This window comes from Rhincodon typus, chromosome 6 (genome assembly GCF_021869965.1).
Source record: "Rhincodon typus isolate 14 chromosome 6, sRhiTyp1.1, whole genome shotgun sequence".
Classification (NCBI taxonomy): Eukaryota; Metazoa; Chordata; class Chondrichthyes; order Orectolobiformes; family Rhincodontidae; genus Rhincodon; species Rhincodon typus.
In genome coordinates this window covers 1,842,226-1,861,039 of record NC_063337.1, presented here as the reverse complement: position 1 = coordinate 1,861,039, position 18,814 = coordinate 1,842,226, and the positions used below count along the sequence as shown (strand labels likewise).

Genomic DNA, 18,814 nt, shown 5'->3' with positions numbered 1-18,814 from the left:
TGCCACATTTCGGGATCCGTGTATTCCGAATGCCACATTTCGGGATCTTATCCCACTCCTCACCCAATAAGAGCCTATCCACCTCCATCTTGAAAATATTAAACGCCACAACCTCCATTGCCTTCTGAGGCCGAGTTCTCACAACCCTCAAAAAAAAAATCTCATCTGTCCTAAGGGGGCAATCCCAAAATTTTAAAAAAAACAGTACCTCCTGGTTCTGAAATGACCCAGAGGAGACATGCGCTTTCCAGGTCAATCTTGTCAAGATCATTTAGGATCAGACAGAATTCTATCAAACACCTTCATCCTCCTACAAACTCTAGTGGAAACAAGCCAAGCCTGTTTAACCTTCCCACATGAGACAACCTGCTCAGAGTATCAATCTAGTAAACCAAGTCCAATGTATTTACTTTCTTAAATAAGATGACTAAAGATACACAAAGATTGTGTCACAGGAACAGCTGTATAATTGATGTCTAACATCCTTAATGTTCAATTCTTCGTACAATAAAGGATGGTATCCAGTTAGCGTTCTCAAGTACAGGGTGGCCCTGCATGCGGAGTTTTTGCGACTCCCACAATAGAACACCCAAATCCTTCTGCACCTCGGAATTCTGCAGTCATTCCTGCTTTGAGTAGCACTCTGCTGTTTCATCCTTACTGCCTTTTACATGAACTATAATGTCTACTGCCCCAGTTAGTATTCAGAAGGTACCTAACCACCCAGTGCTCTCCATTCCACAGCTATTCCATACCTCGCCAATTCCCCGCACCGTCTCCATGATGCGAATGTAGTCGTAGAAGACGGCTCCAGCTGTGTCCCAGTCCTGTATCTGTAAGCTGTACTCTGGAATGGCCAGCTTCCCCAGGAAATATTTCAGGTAGCTGTAATTCTCATTAACGATGGCATCTGGGGAGGAGGGGGTTTAAGAGACAGGACAGTATGGATTAGTACTAATACAGCAAAACACAGATGTATTGTCAGATCTGTAGACATTTCATTCTACCAGACCAGCCAGTTAGATTTCTTTTTGTCTTGCTCCTTCTCAGGATGAGAGATCAGCAATGCTGCTCACCCCTCGCTCCTTGGCCACAGCTTTAACTGTGTGGCATGGGACTGTAGTCACATAAAGGATCCAGATAGCTATTCCTCTTGCTGCAGGTAAAGAAGCTGCCAGTTAGTCCAGTCCCACATAGCACAGGTACAGATCTGCAAGCTCCCATCTGAGCGACTCACCAGCCCAACTTGGAAATAGACTGCTGTTCCTCGCGTCCCTGGCTCAAACTCCTCAGCACCCTCGTAAAGAGCATTGTGGGTGTGGGAGACACCACAAGGGCTGGAGCAGTTCAAGAAGGTAGCTCACTACCACCTTTTCAAGAGCAACAAGGGCTGGGCAAGAAATGCAGGCACAGCAGCAGTGTGTACTGTCTACAAGATGCACTTCAGCTGCATGGGCCTGCAACCTTTGAAATCCCTCCCTAAACCCCTCTGCTTCTCCACCCACCACCATCACTGAAAATCCATCAATTCGACCAAACTTTGGTCAGTGGTCCCTAAATGTTTGAAAATACCTCCTGTGAAATCCCAATGCTGCTTTCTCAATGCAGGTTTTGAGCCTGGTTGCCTGTTACCTGATGCAAGATGCCTGACCACCAGCTGGTGGCACTTGTTCCAGTGGCCTGCCTCGATCAGGTGAAGTGCCTCTTTGTGGATATCACCATCTCGGTGAGCCCTCAGGCTTTTGGCATTGTGGATCCACGCCGATGGGATACCGAGCTTCTCCTGCAGAAACAACTCTTTCTCCTTCTGCTCTTCTGTCTCATCCAGCGTGCAATGTCGGTTTAGCTGCTCCTGCACTGCGTTCCCTCGCTGTCTGCAGGAAGAAAGCAGTTCATTCAAACTATTTCAATGACACAGGGCAAAACCTGCCATACTCCCCAACCCCCTTAGGGATACACATTAACCTGCCATACTCCCCAACCCCCTTAGGGTTGCACATTAACCTGTAGGGTGTGATCTGCAATATTGAAACACTGACATTAATAACATTCCTGTCCCATCACTCTGTACCACAGACTGGTATTAAGTCTGTTCTCGGCAAGCTTCTGTGGTGTCCAAGTTTTTGAACTGGGTTTGTTACTCCAGTTCAGAACGGACAGCTGGATACAAGGGGAAAATGAAAGGATAGTCAACATCATAAGATGGAGCTATGCACTCAGGTTACTATAGGACTACAACTCCAGAACAGCACAAACGTTTTCAGCACAGAAGGACATCATGCTTATTTCGGCCTGCTGACTCTTTGCTAGACATTCTTTGCAAATATTAATTCCACTGCCCAGCTCTCTCCCCAAAGCCTGTATCAATCCCCGAATTAAGCCCACTGTCCTATTCTCTCCCCAGAGCCCTGTATCAATCCTAGGGAAGGCAATGGCCTAGTGGTATTATTGCTGGACTCTTAACCCAGAGACCCAGGAGACGACCTGGGGACGCAGGTCAGAATCTTGCAAATGGCAAATGGTGAAATTTGAATTCAATAAACATCTGGAATTAAGAGTCTAATGATGACCATGAATCTACTGTCAATTGTCAGGACAAACCTATCTGGTTCAGTGTCCTCTAGGGAAGGAAACTGCCATCCTTACCTGGTCTGGCCCACATGCGACTCCAGACCTACAGCAATGTGGTTGACTCTTATGGGCAATAAATACTGGCCTAGCCAGTAATGCCTTTATCTCGTAAATAAAAACAACTAATCCTGCTGCCCTGCTCTCCCCCAATAGCCCCGTATCAATCCCCAAACTATTCCTATTGGTCTGAGATAGTAGGAACTGCAGATGCTGGAGAATCCGAGACAACAAGGTGCAGGGCTGGATGAACACAGCAGGCCAAGCAGCATCATAGGAGCAGAGAGGCTGACGTTTCGGGCCTAGACCCTTCATCAGAAAAGCTATTCCTATTGGTCTGTTCTCTTTCATATTGCATTGTCTTTGCTTTACAATGTAATCAATCTTCTTCACACAAGATTGTGCTTTTTCAAACAAACACTTGGTGATGAAACATCCCATATTCCAGCAGCTCATCAGAAATTAACTTTTCCTAGCATCTCACCGAGGTTTGTACAACAATCCGTCATCAGCGACTCCCTAATGCACATGTTTCGAGATTTCCTCAAGTAAAGCCTTTCATAACTTGTAGACGTTTGATCTCCCCACCCCATCAGTCTTCCAGTTTGAATCACCCTAAGCTCTCCAGTCTCTCCTCATAACTACAGAATTTCCAACTTTAGGGCAGTAATTCTGAGCATCTGCTGAAGATTTAATGTCAGAACCAAACCATAACCAGGTTTCCAAATTTACACCAATTCTTCAACATTTGGCTAGCCAGGATCCTGTACACAGAAATGACTCCAGGAAATACGGCAGAATCTCAAAAGCCAAAGAGTGAACTTACTGAGAATCAGGAATGTGCAGTAGCACAAAGATTGCCCATTCCCAGAGGCCGACTGCCTCGAGCTGAGCAGCAAAGCTGGTGTGCACCATGGCCTGATGTTTCTCTGATAGGTGAGTGTAGTTCATTGCCTGCAACACCATCCACAGGTGCCAGCTCAGTCTGTAATCCAAGTGGTCAGGTGTCACTGTCCTGGGATTGAGCAGTGGGTGGAGCTCATAGTATCTGAAAGGAGGAAACAAAAACAGCCTAGTAAAACGCAAACAGGAAATCCAGTCGGTGCACAACGGAAGGACAGGGCAGATCGGTCAGAATTTGCAGGAGCAACAGCTCGGTTGTGGACAAGAGCAAAATTGAGTCACGCCTCTCTGTATGTGGAGGGAGGATCCTAACTAAATTGTCACCAGATGTCTAATATACTCAACACTGGGTTAGTGAAAAATCACAGACCGTGGCCAGAGAAAAATAATACTTCACTTGCTGAAGGAGCTCTGGTTCGGACCGAATACGCTTGACTATGCAGGGATAGATACCTGTCGCTGTACAGCTTCAGTAAATGGTAACAGATGTCCTGATGGGGGCCAGCTTCCTCTTCATTTTCAGAAGCTTCTATCAGGTCAGCCTTAGTATCTTCCAGGTAAGGGGGCAGTGGATATCGCGCATACCTCTGGACATCTTCACTGCCCTGTAAAAAGAGAGAGAATGCTTTAGGCGACACTAAGTGGTGATTGCACCTCTGCCTTCCCTGAAGGTCTCAGGAAGGGAAGTTGGTCAGTAACCTGACAGATCTTCACCCCTCAGCCAACATGAAGAAAGTTTTTGAGCCTTGATAAACAACCACAAGCCTGCAGCTTGTGAGGAGGCTTAAATCCTGCTCGAGGCTACAGCGCATCATTCCAACAGGCACTCCCACTGCTTACAAGGGAATGCTGCCTTTCAGTTAAGATTTCAAATTAATGTACTGGATCAACACATATCCACAGTCAACATTTTCAAAAAAATAAAGGACAAGATTAACTACCCTTATCTCACAGCACATCACTGAGATCAGACTGTGCACTAATTGGCTCACATTTCCAACACTTCAACAGTGATTATAGATCAGGAAGTAATTTGGGCTCAACAGCAGTTTTGTTATTTTGAAGATGCAGATGGGAATATATACATGCCAGCTCTTTCGTAGCTCCCACATGCTGCTGGATGCAGACAGAGAAACAAACTTGACCTCTAGCACAGACAGGTAACAGCCCACCTGATGCCAGAAGCCAGAGAACAAGGACTAGGAGACAGAAATTGGTCATTTGGCCCATTCTGCCTGCTCCACGTCAACAAAGACCACTGCTGGTTTAACTCCAACTTTCTACCACACACCCACAACTCTAAAAATATCAGCCTCAAATAAATTCAATATCCCAGACTTCTCTGCTCTCCAGGGAACAGTATTATACAGGTCAATACTCAACAGAAATAAAAAATCATCTCAAACTTAAATGGGAGGGTTTAATTTTTAAAATTATATTCCCTAGTCCCAGACACCCCTTTTTGGGAACCATCCTTTCAGTACCAAGCACCTCGATTTATTTTAATCAGATTATCTCTTGTTCATCATGGTTATAGGCCCAATCTGTTCAACCTTTTCACATAAGGCAGCAACCTTTCATTGTAGGGATGAGTCACAGTCATACAATCACAGAGTTGCACAGCACAGAAATAGACTTCTTGGTCCAACTCACCCATGCCAACCAGATATCCTAAATTAATCTAATCTCATTTGCCAGCATTTGGCCCATATCCCTTTAAACCCCAAGTGAACACTTTTCTGAGGTGCTTCCAATTCTCAAGTATGAAGGGCAAAACTGGTACAGTGGTAATGCTGGATGAATCATTCAGAATGCCAGGCTAGGAAGCTCTAGGGGGCAAATCAGAGTCACCTTGGGGTGTTTGCCCATAGAGCCCCAAAGGCGCAGGACAGGTTAAATAGGATGGGTTAAGGCAGCATATGAATCACTTACCTTTATTGATTGTAGTGTAGATTCTAAGAGTAGGGAAGTTGTGCTGGAGCTATACAGGACTTTGGTTAGGCCACAGTTGGAGTCCTGTGTGCAATTCCAATCATTGTACTATAGGAAGGACGCCTTTGCATTGGACGGGGTACAGAGAAGATTCACCAGGATGTTGCCTGGGAAGGAGCATTTCAGTGATGGAGAGGCTGGATAAGCTTGGGGTGTTTTCTTTAGAGCAACGAAAGTTGAGGGGGGACCTGCTAGAGTCGTATAAAATTATGAGGGGCATGGACAGGGTGGATAGAATGCAAGTGCTTCCCTTAGTCGAAGGGTCAATAACGAGGAGGCACAGTTTTAAAGGTGAAAGGCAGGAGGTTTAGAAGGGAATTGTGGAAAATAATTTCCACCCAGAGGCTTGGGGCAGTCTGGAAAACAGTACAGGCAGGAGAGGTCAACCTTTTAAAAAGTACTTGGAATGTTATGGTATTCAAGGCTCTGGAATGGAAAGTGCGGATAGGTTGGTGCAGACTGGATAGGTTGAAGACCTCCTCTGCGCTGTATGACTGGGACATGGGTTTGAATCCTACCTTGGCAAATAGCAAAATCTGAATTTAATAAACTGTGCAATTAAAATCTGACCAAATGATGACCATGCAGCCACCGTCAATTGTCAGAAGGGTTCTTATGACTCACTCATGTCTGCCACCATTCATTGGTCTAGCTGAAAAGGTACTCCAGATGCACAGTTGACACTAAAACTGCCCTCAGGACAGCCAAATCCCATGATCAAATTTTTAAAAAAATCATGTGCAGTCTTAAATTTTGTGCAGCTAAAGCAACACTTCCATCCTTTAATTTTCCATTCCCCTTGCAGTAAGTACCAAAACTACATTTGCCTTCCTAATTACTGCTGCCCCTACAAACCAACCTGGTGAAACATTGACTAGGACAGCTTCTCAAATGTTGCTGGAGCTGCATTAACATCCTGACCTTGGGATGTGGCAGCTTATTGAATGGCTTTTGGGATCCAGGTAGATCACACTTGCACGTTCCCACTTACCCACCCTGCTTGTTACTCCCTCAAAGAACTCATAATTTGTCAAATAAGACTTTCATTTGAAATCCATGTTGAATATTACCTCTTTAATGGATTTTTCCAATGACAGATGTTAGGCTAACTGGCTTACACAAATCACAGAACTGTTACATTGCAGGAGATCATTCACCCCACGGTGTTCGTACCAGCTCTATCACCTACTGACAATCTCTGGCCTTTTGCCCATATACTGCCACATCATTTCCGTCAAAATAATCATCCAATGCCCCTAATGAATCAGTCTCCTGGCAGTGTATTCCAGGCCTGAATTACTCACCGTGTAAAAAAGTTTTTTTCTCCTATCACTCTGGTTTCATTTGCATTGCACTTTAAATCTTTGTCCCCTTGTTTTTGTTCTTTTACAAATGGGAACAACATCGCTCTAGTTACTCTGTCTAGCCCACGTGATTTTGAAAACCTCTCAAAATCTCCTCTCCAAGGAGGACAGTCCCGACTTCAATTTATCCTCATAACTGAAATTCTTTAAATGCTTTGAATAACTGAATTATGCTGGAAGTATATTTAAAAATTGGTTAGGCCACTATTAGAGCACTGTGTGCTCTCTTGAATGCACATTATAAGGAGGGATGTGATAGCACAGGAGAGGGTGCAGAGGGAGATTTACCAGGATGTTGCCTGGGCTGGAGAGTTTCAGTTACGAATACAGATTGAATAGACTGAGGTTGTTTTCTTTAGAGCAGTGGAGACGGACAGGGAACACGCAGACATAAAATCATTATGGGGGGCATAGATAGGGTAGACAGGAAGGAACTTTTTCCCTTGATGGCCCAGTCATTAATGTATAGTAAGGGGTGACAGAGTGTGTGTGTGCGCGGAAAATTAAGCATTGGTACTGGAACCCAATTAAACCCTGCACTTACATGAATACAGAAACCTGAAGGTGCTTTCTCACCCATTACAGCGATAACAATGATACCTGAAAGGCTTCACTGTACATATTGAGAGCATCAGCAATGGAGGATCTGGGGGGCAGCATGTACCAGAGGTGGACGGCCAGACAGCGTTTCCAATCCAACTGCGAGCAGATGTTAATGTAGCCCTCTGAAGATATCCACACCTAAACAGAAAACAGAGTGACAATTTTGATGCTGGTCACAAACACTGGTGAAGCACCCCCACAAGGTCCAAGGCCTCTGTCTGTACTCAGGCTGCAGGAAGGCTATTCTGGAATGAGGCATGACTGTCAAGCTCATTTTAACTCGCCCACAGCCAAGGGCTCCCTCCGCACGTGGAAAACCCCAATCCTACTTCCATCTCTCCCACCAAGCTGCTGCATATCCCCCCGAGCCACCCCATCCTTTATCCCTATTTCATCCCGATATCCCCACTCACCCAGGATCCCATCTGTATCTTTCCTATTCCACTCCGAAATCGCTTGTAGCCCCTGTATGCCTATCCCACTCCAACCCTCACAAACCTCTCTCACCACATTCCAGCTCTGATTCTACAATCCAATTCCCCTTTGTGTGAGAAAGCCCCAAATTGCCCAGCACTTCCTGTTTTATCTTGCATTTCCCATTGTTGACCCACCCCACGAGAACTGATCCGCAAAGAACTGTCTGCCAGTTTCTGCCACTTCTCTGCAGAATCTGACAGAACCAAAAGATCCCACGGAGCCTAGTATTCTTGATTGAGTGAACACTTACTGCTTTCCCAGCCAGAAGTGCAAATATCTTCAGCCTCTCCTCCTGGATGAAGGGGTCAGCCTTCATCTGGCTCCAGTCAGCAAGTTGCAGGTTTAGCAGCTCTCTGACCTGCTGACCTCCAGCAGCCTGAGCGAGCAGCAGGGCTAGCCTGTGATCCCCTGCAATTCACAAACTTCAGGTCAGCTCCCAGAGAACATCACTTATTGTTCGTCCCTATGTGCCCTGCAGAAGGTGGTGGTGAATTGATTTCTTCAACTGCTGCAGTCTATATGCTGTAGATAGACCCACAATGCCCTTAGGGAGGCAATTCCAGGATTTTGACTCAATGACACTGAAGGAACGATGATATATTTCTAAGTCAGGATGGTGAGTACCTTGGAGAGGAACTTACAGGGGTGGCGTTCCCATGTATCTGCTGCCCATGTCCTTCTAGATGGAGGTGGTTGTTGGTTTGAAAGGGTTCTATTGGAGGATCTTTGGTGAATTTCTGCAATGCATCTTGTAAGTGGTGCATACTGCTGCTACTGAGTATCAGTGGAGGAAGATGTGGATATTTATGGATGCGGTACCAATCAAGAGGGCTGCTTTGTCCTGGATGGGGTCAAGTTTCTTGAGTGCTGTTGGGACTGCACTCATCCAGACAAGTGGGGAGTATTCCATCACACTCCTGACTTGTGCCTTGAAGATGGTGGGACAGACTTTGGGAAGTCAGGACGTGAGTGGATAGTCAGAGACTTTTTCCCAGGGCAGAAATGACTTTTACGAGGGGGCATAATTTTAAGGTGATTGGAGGAAGGTACAGGGGAGATGTCAGAGGTAGGTTCTTCACACAGAGAGAGGTGGGTGTGGGGAATGCACTACCGGCAGTGGTAGTGGAGTCAGATACTTGAGACTTTTAAGCGACTCTTGGATAGGCACATGGAGGATAGTAAAATGTAGGGTATGCAGGGTAGATTGATCTTAGTAGGATAATAGGTCAGCACAACATCGTGGGCCGAAGGGCCTGTACTATGCTGTACTGTTCCATATTCTCTGTATGTTCTATGTTATGCAAAGTTAAGGGATTTGAGCCAAAGGCGGGTGTGGAGTTAGGCCATGGATAAGCCACCATCTTATTGAATGGTGGAACAAGCTCAAGAGTCTGAACAGCCTACTCCTGCAATCCCACTATAATTTTCTACGTACATTTATCATCTCCTTTCTGAAGATTCCAGTACCTTCCATATGACCGATATTAGACTATCACTTCTGTAAACGTAACCAAAACTCGGAAGGAATATGGGGGCGCTGGTGGGTATATGGAGTCAGACTGCAGACAGCCGTAAAAGGTGGAACAGGCTTGTGGGACTAAATAGTCTATCCTCCTGGTCCAACTTTGAACTCCTCCTTGGAGCTGGAAATCAGCTCCGTTGGGGGTTGGTGGTTTTAAAATCCCAGAGCATGTCAACCTCAGCTCACCACACCAACCAAGGCCAGCAACAACTGAAACCACCGGTCAATACTTGAGGCACTATTACCCGACTGCTGTGCAAGTTTGCATGCCTCGCTGATTCTCTTCCCGGTGAGATAGCTGAAGACAGCATCGACGTGACTCTTGTGACAAGACACAGCCACCTCCTCCTCAATCCTCTCCTCCGCAGTCCGAGACAGCCAATGGGAGAATGCTTTCCTGCGCTCCAGCTGCTGGATGTATGGACTTGGCTCAGAAAAGGCAGCTTCCAGCTCCTTTAAGTTACCCCAGATAGCCTCACACAGCGTCCATGCTAACGACCAGCTTCTCACAATACCTGCAACACATTCACATGGTGTCTCTTTTCAGTTAATCCATTTACATGGATTTGCAGACCATCCACCCAGAGAATTAAACATCACACAGTGAGGGAGGTTCTTCTATCAAAACTTCCTCAGTGAATTCAAAACTAAATGTTAAGCTCAGCTTGGCAATAATAAGAACTGCCGATGCTGGAGTAGGAGTCAACTCAGCGTGGAGCTGGAGGAACACAGCAGGTCGGGCAGAATCAGAGGAGCAGGAAAGTCGACTTTTCGGGTCGGGACCCTTCAACAAGGAAACGTCAACATTCCTGCTCCTCTGATGCTGCCTGGCCTGCTGAGTTCCCCCAGCTCCACACTGGGTTAAACTCAGCTTAGTCCCCAGGTACCCCCTTCCCTTCTATCTCCTGATTCTCAGCTATTTTGGGGATGTTGGTTACATCCTCTATAGTGAAGACCTCTAGAATGAATAATTAAAATTAGGATGTGCAAGAGACTGAAATCAGGAGTGCAGAGACCTCAGAGGGTAGTGGGAAAAAGATAGAAAGGGGGAGGCCCTGGACAAATTTAAAAGTGAAGATGGAAACTTAAAAATGGAGGGGAGATTCCACAGTGGTTTCACCCTTCAATTACCTTCTGTCTCTTCACTCCTGTCTTCAACTTCTTGGATCCAAGCTGCATACTCGTGCAGCGCTTCCACCCCCTGCTCAGGTTCAGCAAATGGACAGTCATCCTCTGTACCCACGTGGCTGTGGCGCAGAGCGATCTCCAGCTGCTCCGTATACAGAGACAAATCCTGTCTCACTCCCTCGTCCTTCAACATCACCTTCTCCACATGCACCTTGAAAGGAAGCTCTGAAACACTATAGAATCAAAGCACAGTGACAATTCAAACCTCGGCCCGTGCGTTTCCTCAATATAATGCTATGTTTACTGCAACACTGCCATGTTGGAGAGCACGAGGTTCAAGCCACATACTGATGCCAGCTTCTCCAAGTTGATGCAAGTTACTTTACAAAGTGATTATAGTATCTTATCGACATAAACTACGGGAAGCGAGGGAAGAGACTGCTGCCGTTTTGGCAATTATCTTTCTGTCCTCACTGTCCACTGGAGCAGTTCCAGATGATTGGAGGGTGGCAAATGTCATTCCCTTTTAAGGGAATGAGGGTAATCCTAGGAATTACAGACCAATCAGTCTTACTTCTGTGTTGGGTAAATTATTGGAGAGGATTTGGAGAGATAGTAGTTATGATTATTTGGAAAAGCACAGTTTGATTAGAAATAGTCAGCGTGGCTTTGAGGGGGGCAGGTCATGCCTCAAGCCTTATTGAATTCTTTGAGCATGTGACAAAAAACACTGATGAACATCGAGCAGTGGATGTAGTGTATATGGATTTTAGCAAGGCATTTTATTAGGTTCCCCATGGTAGGCTCATTCAGAAAGTAAGGAGGCATGGGATTCAGGGAAATTTGGCTGTCTGGATACAAAACTGGCTGTCAAATAGAAGACAGAGGGTGGTAGTAGATGGAAAGTATTCAGCCTGGAGCTCGGTGACCGCAGGGATCTGTTCTGGGACCTCTGCTCTTTGTGATCTTTATAAATGACTTGGATGAGGAAGTGGAAGGGTGGGTTAACAAATTTGCCGATGACATGAAGGTTGGAGGAGTTGTGGACAGCGTGGAGGGCTGTTGTAAGTTACAATGGGGCACTGACAGGACGCAGAACTGGGCAAAGAAGTGGCAGATGGAATTCAACCCAGAAAAGTGTGAAGTGATTCATTTTGGAAGGTCAAATTTGAATGCAGAATACAGGGTTAATGGCAGGATTCTTGGCAGTGTGGAGGAAGAGGGATCTTGGGGTCCACGTACACAGATCCCTCAAAGTTGCTACCCAAGTTGATAGGGTTGTTAAGAAGGTGTATGGTATGTTGGCTTTCATTGGTAGGGGAATTGAGTTTAAGGGCTGTGAGGTTATACCGCAGCTCCATAAAATTCTGGTTAGACTACACTTGGAATAGTGTGTTCAGTTCTGGTCGCCTCATTATAAGAAAGATGTGGGAGCTTTAGAGAGGGTGCAGAGGAGATTTACTAGGATGCTGCCTGGACTGGAGGGCAGGTCTTATGAGGAAAGGTTGAGGGAGCTAGGGCTTTATTCATTGGAGCGAAGAAGGATGAGAGGCATAGACAGCCAGGGACATTTCCCCAGGGCAGAAATGACTATTACAAGGGGGCATAATTTTAAGGTGACTGGAGAAAGATATGGGGAGATGTCAGAGGTACGTTCTTTACACAGAGTGGTGGGTGTGTGGAATGCGCTGCTGGCAGTGGTAGTGGAGTCAGATACTTTAGGGACATTTAAGTGACTCTTGGATAGGCACATGGATGACAATAAAATGAAGGGTATGCAGGGTAGTTTGATCTTAGAGTCGGATAGTAGGTCGGCACAACATTGTGGGCCGAAAGGCCTGTACTGTTCTATGTTCTATGAACAAAGTAGGAGAGGACTGCCAGTTGTGAGAAGAAGTCTGTTTGTGTTGTAAATTCTATGCAATATGTAGTGTGGATATTAAGTGATCAGGCACTGTCCTCCCATTCAGAAGACAGTGCCTACTCAAAGGAAGATATGATTAACTGCGCTATGGCACTTTGGTTTGTGTGCAGCCAATTGCAGGCACATAGGAGGAAGTGTAAAGAGATCATGAAAAGGCTTCCCCCTCAACGCCACTCATTCTGTTCTTAGGATTTGGATGATGCTGCCAAACAGTGATGTGTAATCTCTGAATTCATCAAGTGTCAGTCACATTATGGGACAGGAGTCACTTGCTGGCCAAACTGGGTAGAGTTGCAACTTCTCCATACTGATTTTAAATCAATCAACTTTCCACAGTTTTAATTTTCAAACTTTGTAGATGTCAACTGATGAATGACCAGATTCAATGAAATTTCATAACTTAAGATAATTGGAGTTTAACTCTGTTCCTTTGCAGCTAGTCTACATTTTTAGAAAAAAAAGCACTGCAGAGAAACAGAAAGATGTTCTTGGTAGTTGGGAGAGGGAGCATGAGTGTTTTATCACTTACTGAGAACACAAAGAAAAAGAAAGAAAGTGAGCGAGCAAGACAGACAGGCAGGTAATGCACGAGAAACAATCCAGGAAGGGAAGAAATGGTCTCTATTAGGCCTCTTGCCAGTGCTTCCTTGCTGTGCTGTGGGAATGTTGGCCTGGATACTGCGCAGGTGTTTGTGATGAGGCCCTGCAGCCTCTGATTCAGTTCGTGACAAGATGATTAAAGGAGCCGTAGCTAACACTGGGCAGGGCCAGACTCTTGCACTGGTGAAGGGACAATGTCTGGTAGGCAACAGACAGGAACTCTGAGAACTAAGTTCAAACTGTCCTTGGCAGCTATAAGGCAGCCCATACACTACCTTCTCGATCCGTGGCTCATGTGGAGAGGCATTACATGCTTCCCAACTCTTGAGTCTGTGTTAAAGCAGCTAATATCACCATATATAGTTCTTGCTCAACATAAATGACCATCAACAAAAATTACTTGTACAGGGTACAGAGGAGGAAAATGGCCACAGTGATACAGGGGATGAAGGGGTTCATTATTTGGACAGACTGGGTAATCTGGAGTTGCTCCCCAAGCATGGGTAAAGGAAGACTGAACCTTGCTAAAGCTAAGCAAGGCACAAACTACAGTTGGAATGCTGTGAACAGTTTTAGGTTCCTTATCAAAAGGAAAGATAAGGCATTGGGGCAGTCCAGAGAAGGTTCACTGGGTTGACACCAGGTATGAAGGGTGGTAGAGGCTAAACCTGTACAACACTGTAGTAGTATACAGATGTGCACTTGTGATGCTAAGGCATAAAAGGCTATGAGCCAAGTGCTGGAAAATGGGATTAGAACAGTTAGGTGCTTGCTTTTGATCAGCAGAGACACAATGGGCCTTTTTGTGCACTGTAGACCTTGACAACTCTGATGCAGCAAGTGTCAGAAAGCTTCATCTTGACCTTTACTTGATTGTACCTCCTTTACAAGAGACCACGTCAAGTTTTGCCTTTCCTTCTCTGCTTCCACCTTTGCTGTAGACCTTGATAAATCTGATCAGGCAGCACAACTGCTGGCATTTCTGTAGCATCTTGAACATAGTCATACAAACTGACACTAATCAGCTATCAGCTCAAGTGATGGGTTTCAAACGGAGAATCTTCGAGGAGAAGGATAACATTAAGGGAGAAAATTCCAGAGTTTAAAGCCTAGGAAACTGAAGGCACAGCTGCATTTGGCAAAACAAAAGTATTTATTGGGCAGACAAGCAAAACAGATGGAATTGAACGAATGCAAAGCTGTAGGGGTTTTTCGCCCAAAAAAAAAGGCAAGCATGTCATTACTGATTGTACAGCTGGCTACCACAGTTCAAGTGAATATTGAAATTGTTTTGGGGTGGCACAGTGTCCCAGTTAGCACTGCTGCCTCACAGCGCCAGGGACCAGAGTTCTATTCCCGCCTTGGGCGACCGTCTGTGTGGGGTTCGCACATTCTCCCCGTGTTGGCGTGGGTTTCCGGTCTTCTCCCACAGTCTAAAAAGATGTGCGGGTTAGGTGGATTGGCCATACTAAATTGCCTAGTGGTGTTCAGGGGTGTGCAGGCTAGGTGGGATAGCCATGGGAAATGTCGGGTTACAGGGATAGGGAAGGGAGGATGGGATGCTCTTCAGAGCTTAGATGGGCCAAATGGCCTGCTTCCACACTGTAACGATTCTATGATTCTATTATATGACACTTCACACACCCAGATTCACAGCCTAATCTCAGTAATGTACAGTACTCACTGTTTGATCTTTGCTGGTTTTGGAAAGAAGTTACACTCCACATCGCATGGGTCAGTATCACATTCTGTCACATGACTCAGCAGCTCCCCACTGTGGCAGAGTGTGCAGTTGGGTGCCCAGCCCACTCGGAACGAGCGACCAGCAAAAAGGGCCATATCCATCAGAAGCTTCCCTTTGCCGTTGGTAACCGACTGCTCCATTGGCACCAGTCTCTGGTGTCGCCTAATTCCCACAGTCTTCAGCTGCAACTCTGGCAGCTGGGTGGGCACAGTGAACACAGAGGGCAGCTGGCCTGCCACTGGCCAGGGATGATGGGGCGGTGAGCGACGAATCTCCAGAGTGGTCGGAGCGTGGTACTGCCTCGACTCCTGATGGACACTGAAAGGCAGGAGCTTTTTGACAAAGGAGCAATTAAACATACCTCCACCTGGAACAAAGTCAACGAGAAATATTCCGTCTCAGTCACCTTCTGGACAATGATACACACATCAGGGCAATGGTTACAGTGTGGTCCTAACAACCCCAAAGATACAACTTAATTTTTGTTTAGTCATGAAATTTAATAACAACATGAAATGTGCTAGTTTGCCATGAAGTCTTAACTGCTTTACTGTTTTGTTTTTTTTTATAAAATCGATCCATAGTTACAGTATGGGTTCAGTTAAAGCACCCACTACATGGCCCCCATCGTTGAAAGAACTTTTCTGGTGAACCATACCATAAAACCAGGCACCTTGAACAAGAGCAGGGAAAGTCTCTGTCGTTAGTTCTGCTTAATTGTTGGTTGTACAAACTCATCACAAGACCATCACTTACCTGAGCTTTTTGATCTTTCACCATGCCTTAGTAAGATCTGTCGTGGTAATGTTCGCAGGCAATGTTCTTCATTTGTCAAATGTTTAAAGTGCTGATTTTGAATTCTATCTACTTCCTCATCTTCACTAAACAGCGAGGCCTTCATTACCTGGAGAGGCAGAGAAGGGGGAAAAAAAAATCCAGCTTGGATTGTTGATTCTGAGCACCGGTTGAATACCTTCAAAAGTTCCAATTAGTATGCTGGCACAGTGGACTTGTAATCCAAGGAACAGATCTCCAAAGTCCACCAGGGCTGTTTGCAAATTTGACATTTTTATTGAAAAATTAAATAAAAATTTGGGATCATTAAAAGTGGCAATGAGGTGAAGGGTGTGGGGATGTGCTGGGGGTGGAGGGGACAGCATGGGCTGGGGAGGAAGGAAAAGATTGGGTTCTTTTGGGCAATGGGACAATTGGGGGACCACCACTGAGTTATCATCATGTGTCAGAAATGCTGAAGCCAGATCCTGATTCAGCCACGACATGGATTTAAGAATCAGAGTCAGAGGTCAACACCACTGAAAAAGGCCCTTCAGCCCATCAAGTCTACACCAGTCAAAAAACAAGCACCTTGCTATTTGAATCCCATCTCCCAGCACGAGGTCCATAAGCCTTAGCATTGCAAATGTACATCTAAATGCTGTGAGGGTTTCTGCCTTTCCCACTCTTGCAGGCAGTGAGTTCCAGATTCCCACCACCATCTCACATCCCCTTACATTAAATCTATGCCTCCCTGTCACTGATACTTTCAAAGGGAAAAGTTTCTTCCCATCTACATCCTCAATTTTATACGGCATAATCATGACCCCTTTCAGTCTCCTCTGTATCTTCTCCACTGCTATCACATCCTTCCTATAATGTGGTTTCCAGAACTGCACACAATGCTCAAGCTGTGGCCTAACCAACATTTTATACAGTTCCAGCATCACCTTTCGGCTTTAGTAGTTGATGCATAAAGTTTAAGAGCAAAGTATCCCATACACTTTCTGATCCACTTTATCTACCTGTCCTGATACCTTAGGGGATTAGTGTCCACACACACAAGGTCCCCCGATTCTGAGTGCTTCCCAGGGTCCTACCATTCAGCATGTATTCCCCTGCCTTTTCTCCAAGCAATATTACTAGAATCGAAGGAGGAACAAACTTCTTCTGACCTTGCGTAATGACGTAGGAAGGTCATTAAGTGTCAGCCCGCAACCCTGTCCTGGTAGGCAAATTAGTAACAGAGCAGGGAACAGACTCAAGTGGGGTGACAGCCCATGCTACCTTGATACCTGGTCAAAGAGTTCAGCTGTTATCTGCTTCTGCCTGCATAGCTGTACCAGAATCCCCCATGGTTACCACAGCGAAGAATGCCAGGCTCCAGCACTATGTGCCATTCACAAAGAGCTCATTACCTGAAGAGAGTGCGGGTTGATGCCCAAGCTGGATGCGATGTTACTGGAGGCCGACACAGGGTCCTGGTCCTCACTGATGTCCTCATCCAGGAAACTGTCCGGCATGGGCTCTTGGGTGATGTCAGCCATGTCACTATCAAGCTCGTTCACACGCCCCACCTGCTGCATCAATGGGCTCTATTGGAAAGTTCAGCTCTGTTAGATCACCGAGAACAGTACTGGTTCACAGTGCAGGCTCAATGAGTAGATTATTAAGCACAGCAAAGATGTGCGCTATTCAATGTCCAAAGATTGAGGAAGCTAACAATTAGAGGTTTAATCATGCATTTTTTACAAGAAAAAATATTTCCTGTAACTTGATGGGTCACTCCACATTTGCACGAGTTCCCTTCACAACCTTTCAAAGTGCTTACATATCAAAATGCTCGCAAATGTCACAAACAATGAAAGATCCCCATATTGAGAAATGCAAAAACCATTAACTACTTTGTCAATAATATTGGTTATTGGATAAACATAGGCCCCACACATTCGAGAGGTGTCCCCATACCCCACTTTGGATAGCACCCTCTGACCCATACAGGCAGATGGGAAAATCAAACAGAGCCTTAGTCTAACTCACTCAAGCAGTGCATTGTGCCGAAAAGTCAGCCCTGCAGGCTCAGGTCTCTGCAGTGGGACTTGAACCCACAACTTTATGACTTGAAAGGCCAGTGCACTAACCACCAAGCAATGGCTGATGGCTGAAGCACAGCTTTTTATTGCCTGGACTGTCATAATCCACACTGTATTGTTGAACTTGCATTCCTCAAATTGAGAATCTAACACAGGTGGTGTTTAAAACAACACCGGAATCTAATGATGTCTCATTCTCCACCCCACTTCCTTAAAATCATAAATGTGGCTTCTCTTCAATGGTGGCAGGAGGGTGTCAATTGGAACTTTTAAAATGAGATTGCTGGAAGTCTGCTTGGTTGGGGTATCCATAGAGCAAAGAAAGGTCAACGTAGTTGCGAAGATGATCAGGTATGGGCTAGTTGAATGGGACAACATAGCAGACCAACAATGCTATTGTGGAGAGAAAGCTGGTGCTGGGAAGGAGGTGCACTTAGATGGGGATTTACCTCCAGCTGCAGAGTGGTGACTGGTTTGCAGACCTGTGCTGCCTGATCAGGAAGAGCCGCTGTTTTCATCTTCTTTGTTTCAGCTTTTGAAGGCAGCTCACTATCCTCCTCATCTGAATCCTGGAGCCCATACTTGGAGAAATGTGTTACCTGCAATGGGAAAATGCAGCAATCAAACGGTTAGCTCCAAGTGATGTAGCCTGAAGGCTGCCTCTGTCACTATGTAACAGCAGTCACTGGGAGATTCCAGTTTATGGCCATAGCAAGACTGAACTGCATGTCTGTAGTGCACTTAAAAGCCATGGCATCTCTGACTGCCAATCACAATTTCATAAGTGCAGTCACTGTTCCAATGTAGGAAACAGTGTAATGTACTCAGCATGGCAGCACGGAATACCCTTTACCCGAGGGTCAGTTGTGAGAAAACATACAATCGCAGAGATGGAACGCTTTCTCTGACACTGTGAATGTTGGGTAGAGAGCACCCCGTTCCACCAAGCCCTATGCTGCCTCAAACAATTTGTGCATTTTTGGGGGGAGGCAATGCAAAGTGGGCTATGTCGGTGAAGCGTCAGTAATCCAGAACACATGAAATTCCAGATTAAACAGCAGT

The 18,814-nt window shown here is 45.7% G+C and overlaps 1 protein-coding gene across 2 annotated transcripts in view; it reads right to left on the bottom strand.

Annotated features, from left to right (window-relative positions):
• The window catches only part of nup98 (nucleoporin 98 and 96 precursor), a 72,908-nt gene that overhangs the window by 6,078 nt on the left and 48,016 nt on the right, over nt 1–18,814 (bottom strand). For both annotated transcript variants that reach the window (XM_048597606.1, XM_048597607.1), the window contains 12 exons: nt 18,202–18,351; nt 17,078–17,254; nt 15,642–15,789; nt 14,826–15,252; nt 10,621–10,850; nt 9,735–10,004; nt 8,218–8,375; nt 7,488–7,628; nt 3,985–4,136; nt 3,455–3,676; nt 1,633–1,874; nt 756–910 (listed from right to left, as the gene is read on the bottom strand). In XM_048597606.1, the coding sequence (XP_048453563.1) occupies nt 756–910; nt 1,633–1,874; nt 3,455–3,676; nt 3,985–4,136; nt 7,488–7,628; nt 8,218–8,375; nt 9,735–10,004; nt 10,621–10,850; nt 14,826–15,252; nt 15,642–15,789; nt 17,078–17,254; nt 18,202–18,351 (2,472 nt within the window). The remainder of the gene's footprint in view (nt 1–755; nt 911–1,632; nt 1,875–3,454; nt 3,677–3,984; nt 4,137–7,487; nt 7,629–8,217; nt 8,376–9,734; nt 10,005–10,620; nt 10,851–14,825; nt 15,253–15,641; nt 15,790–17,077; nt 17,255–18,201; nt 18,352–18,814) is intronic.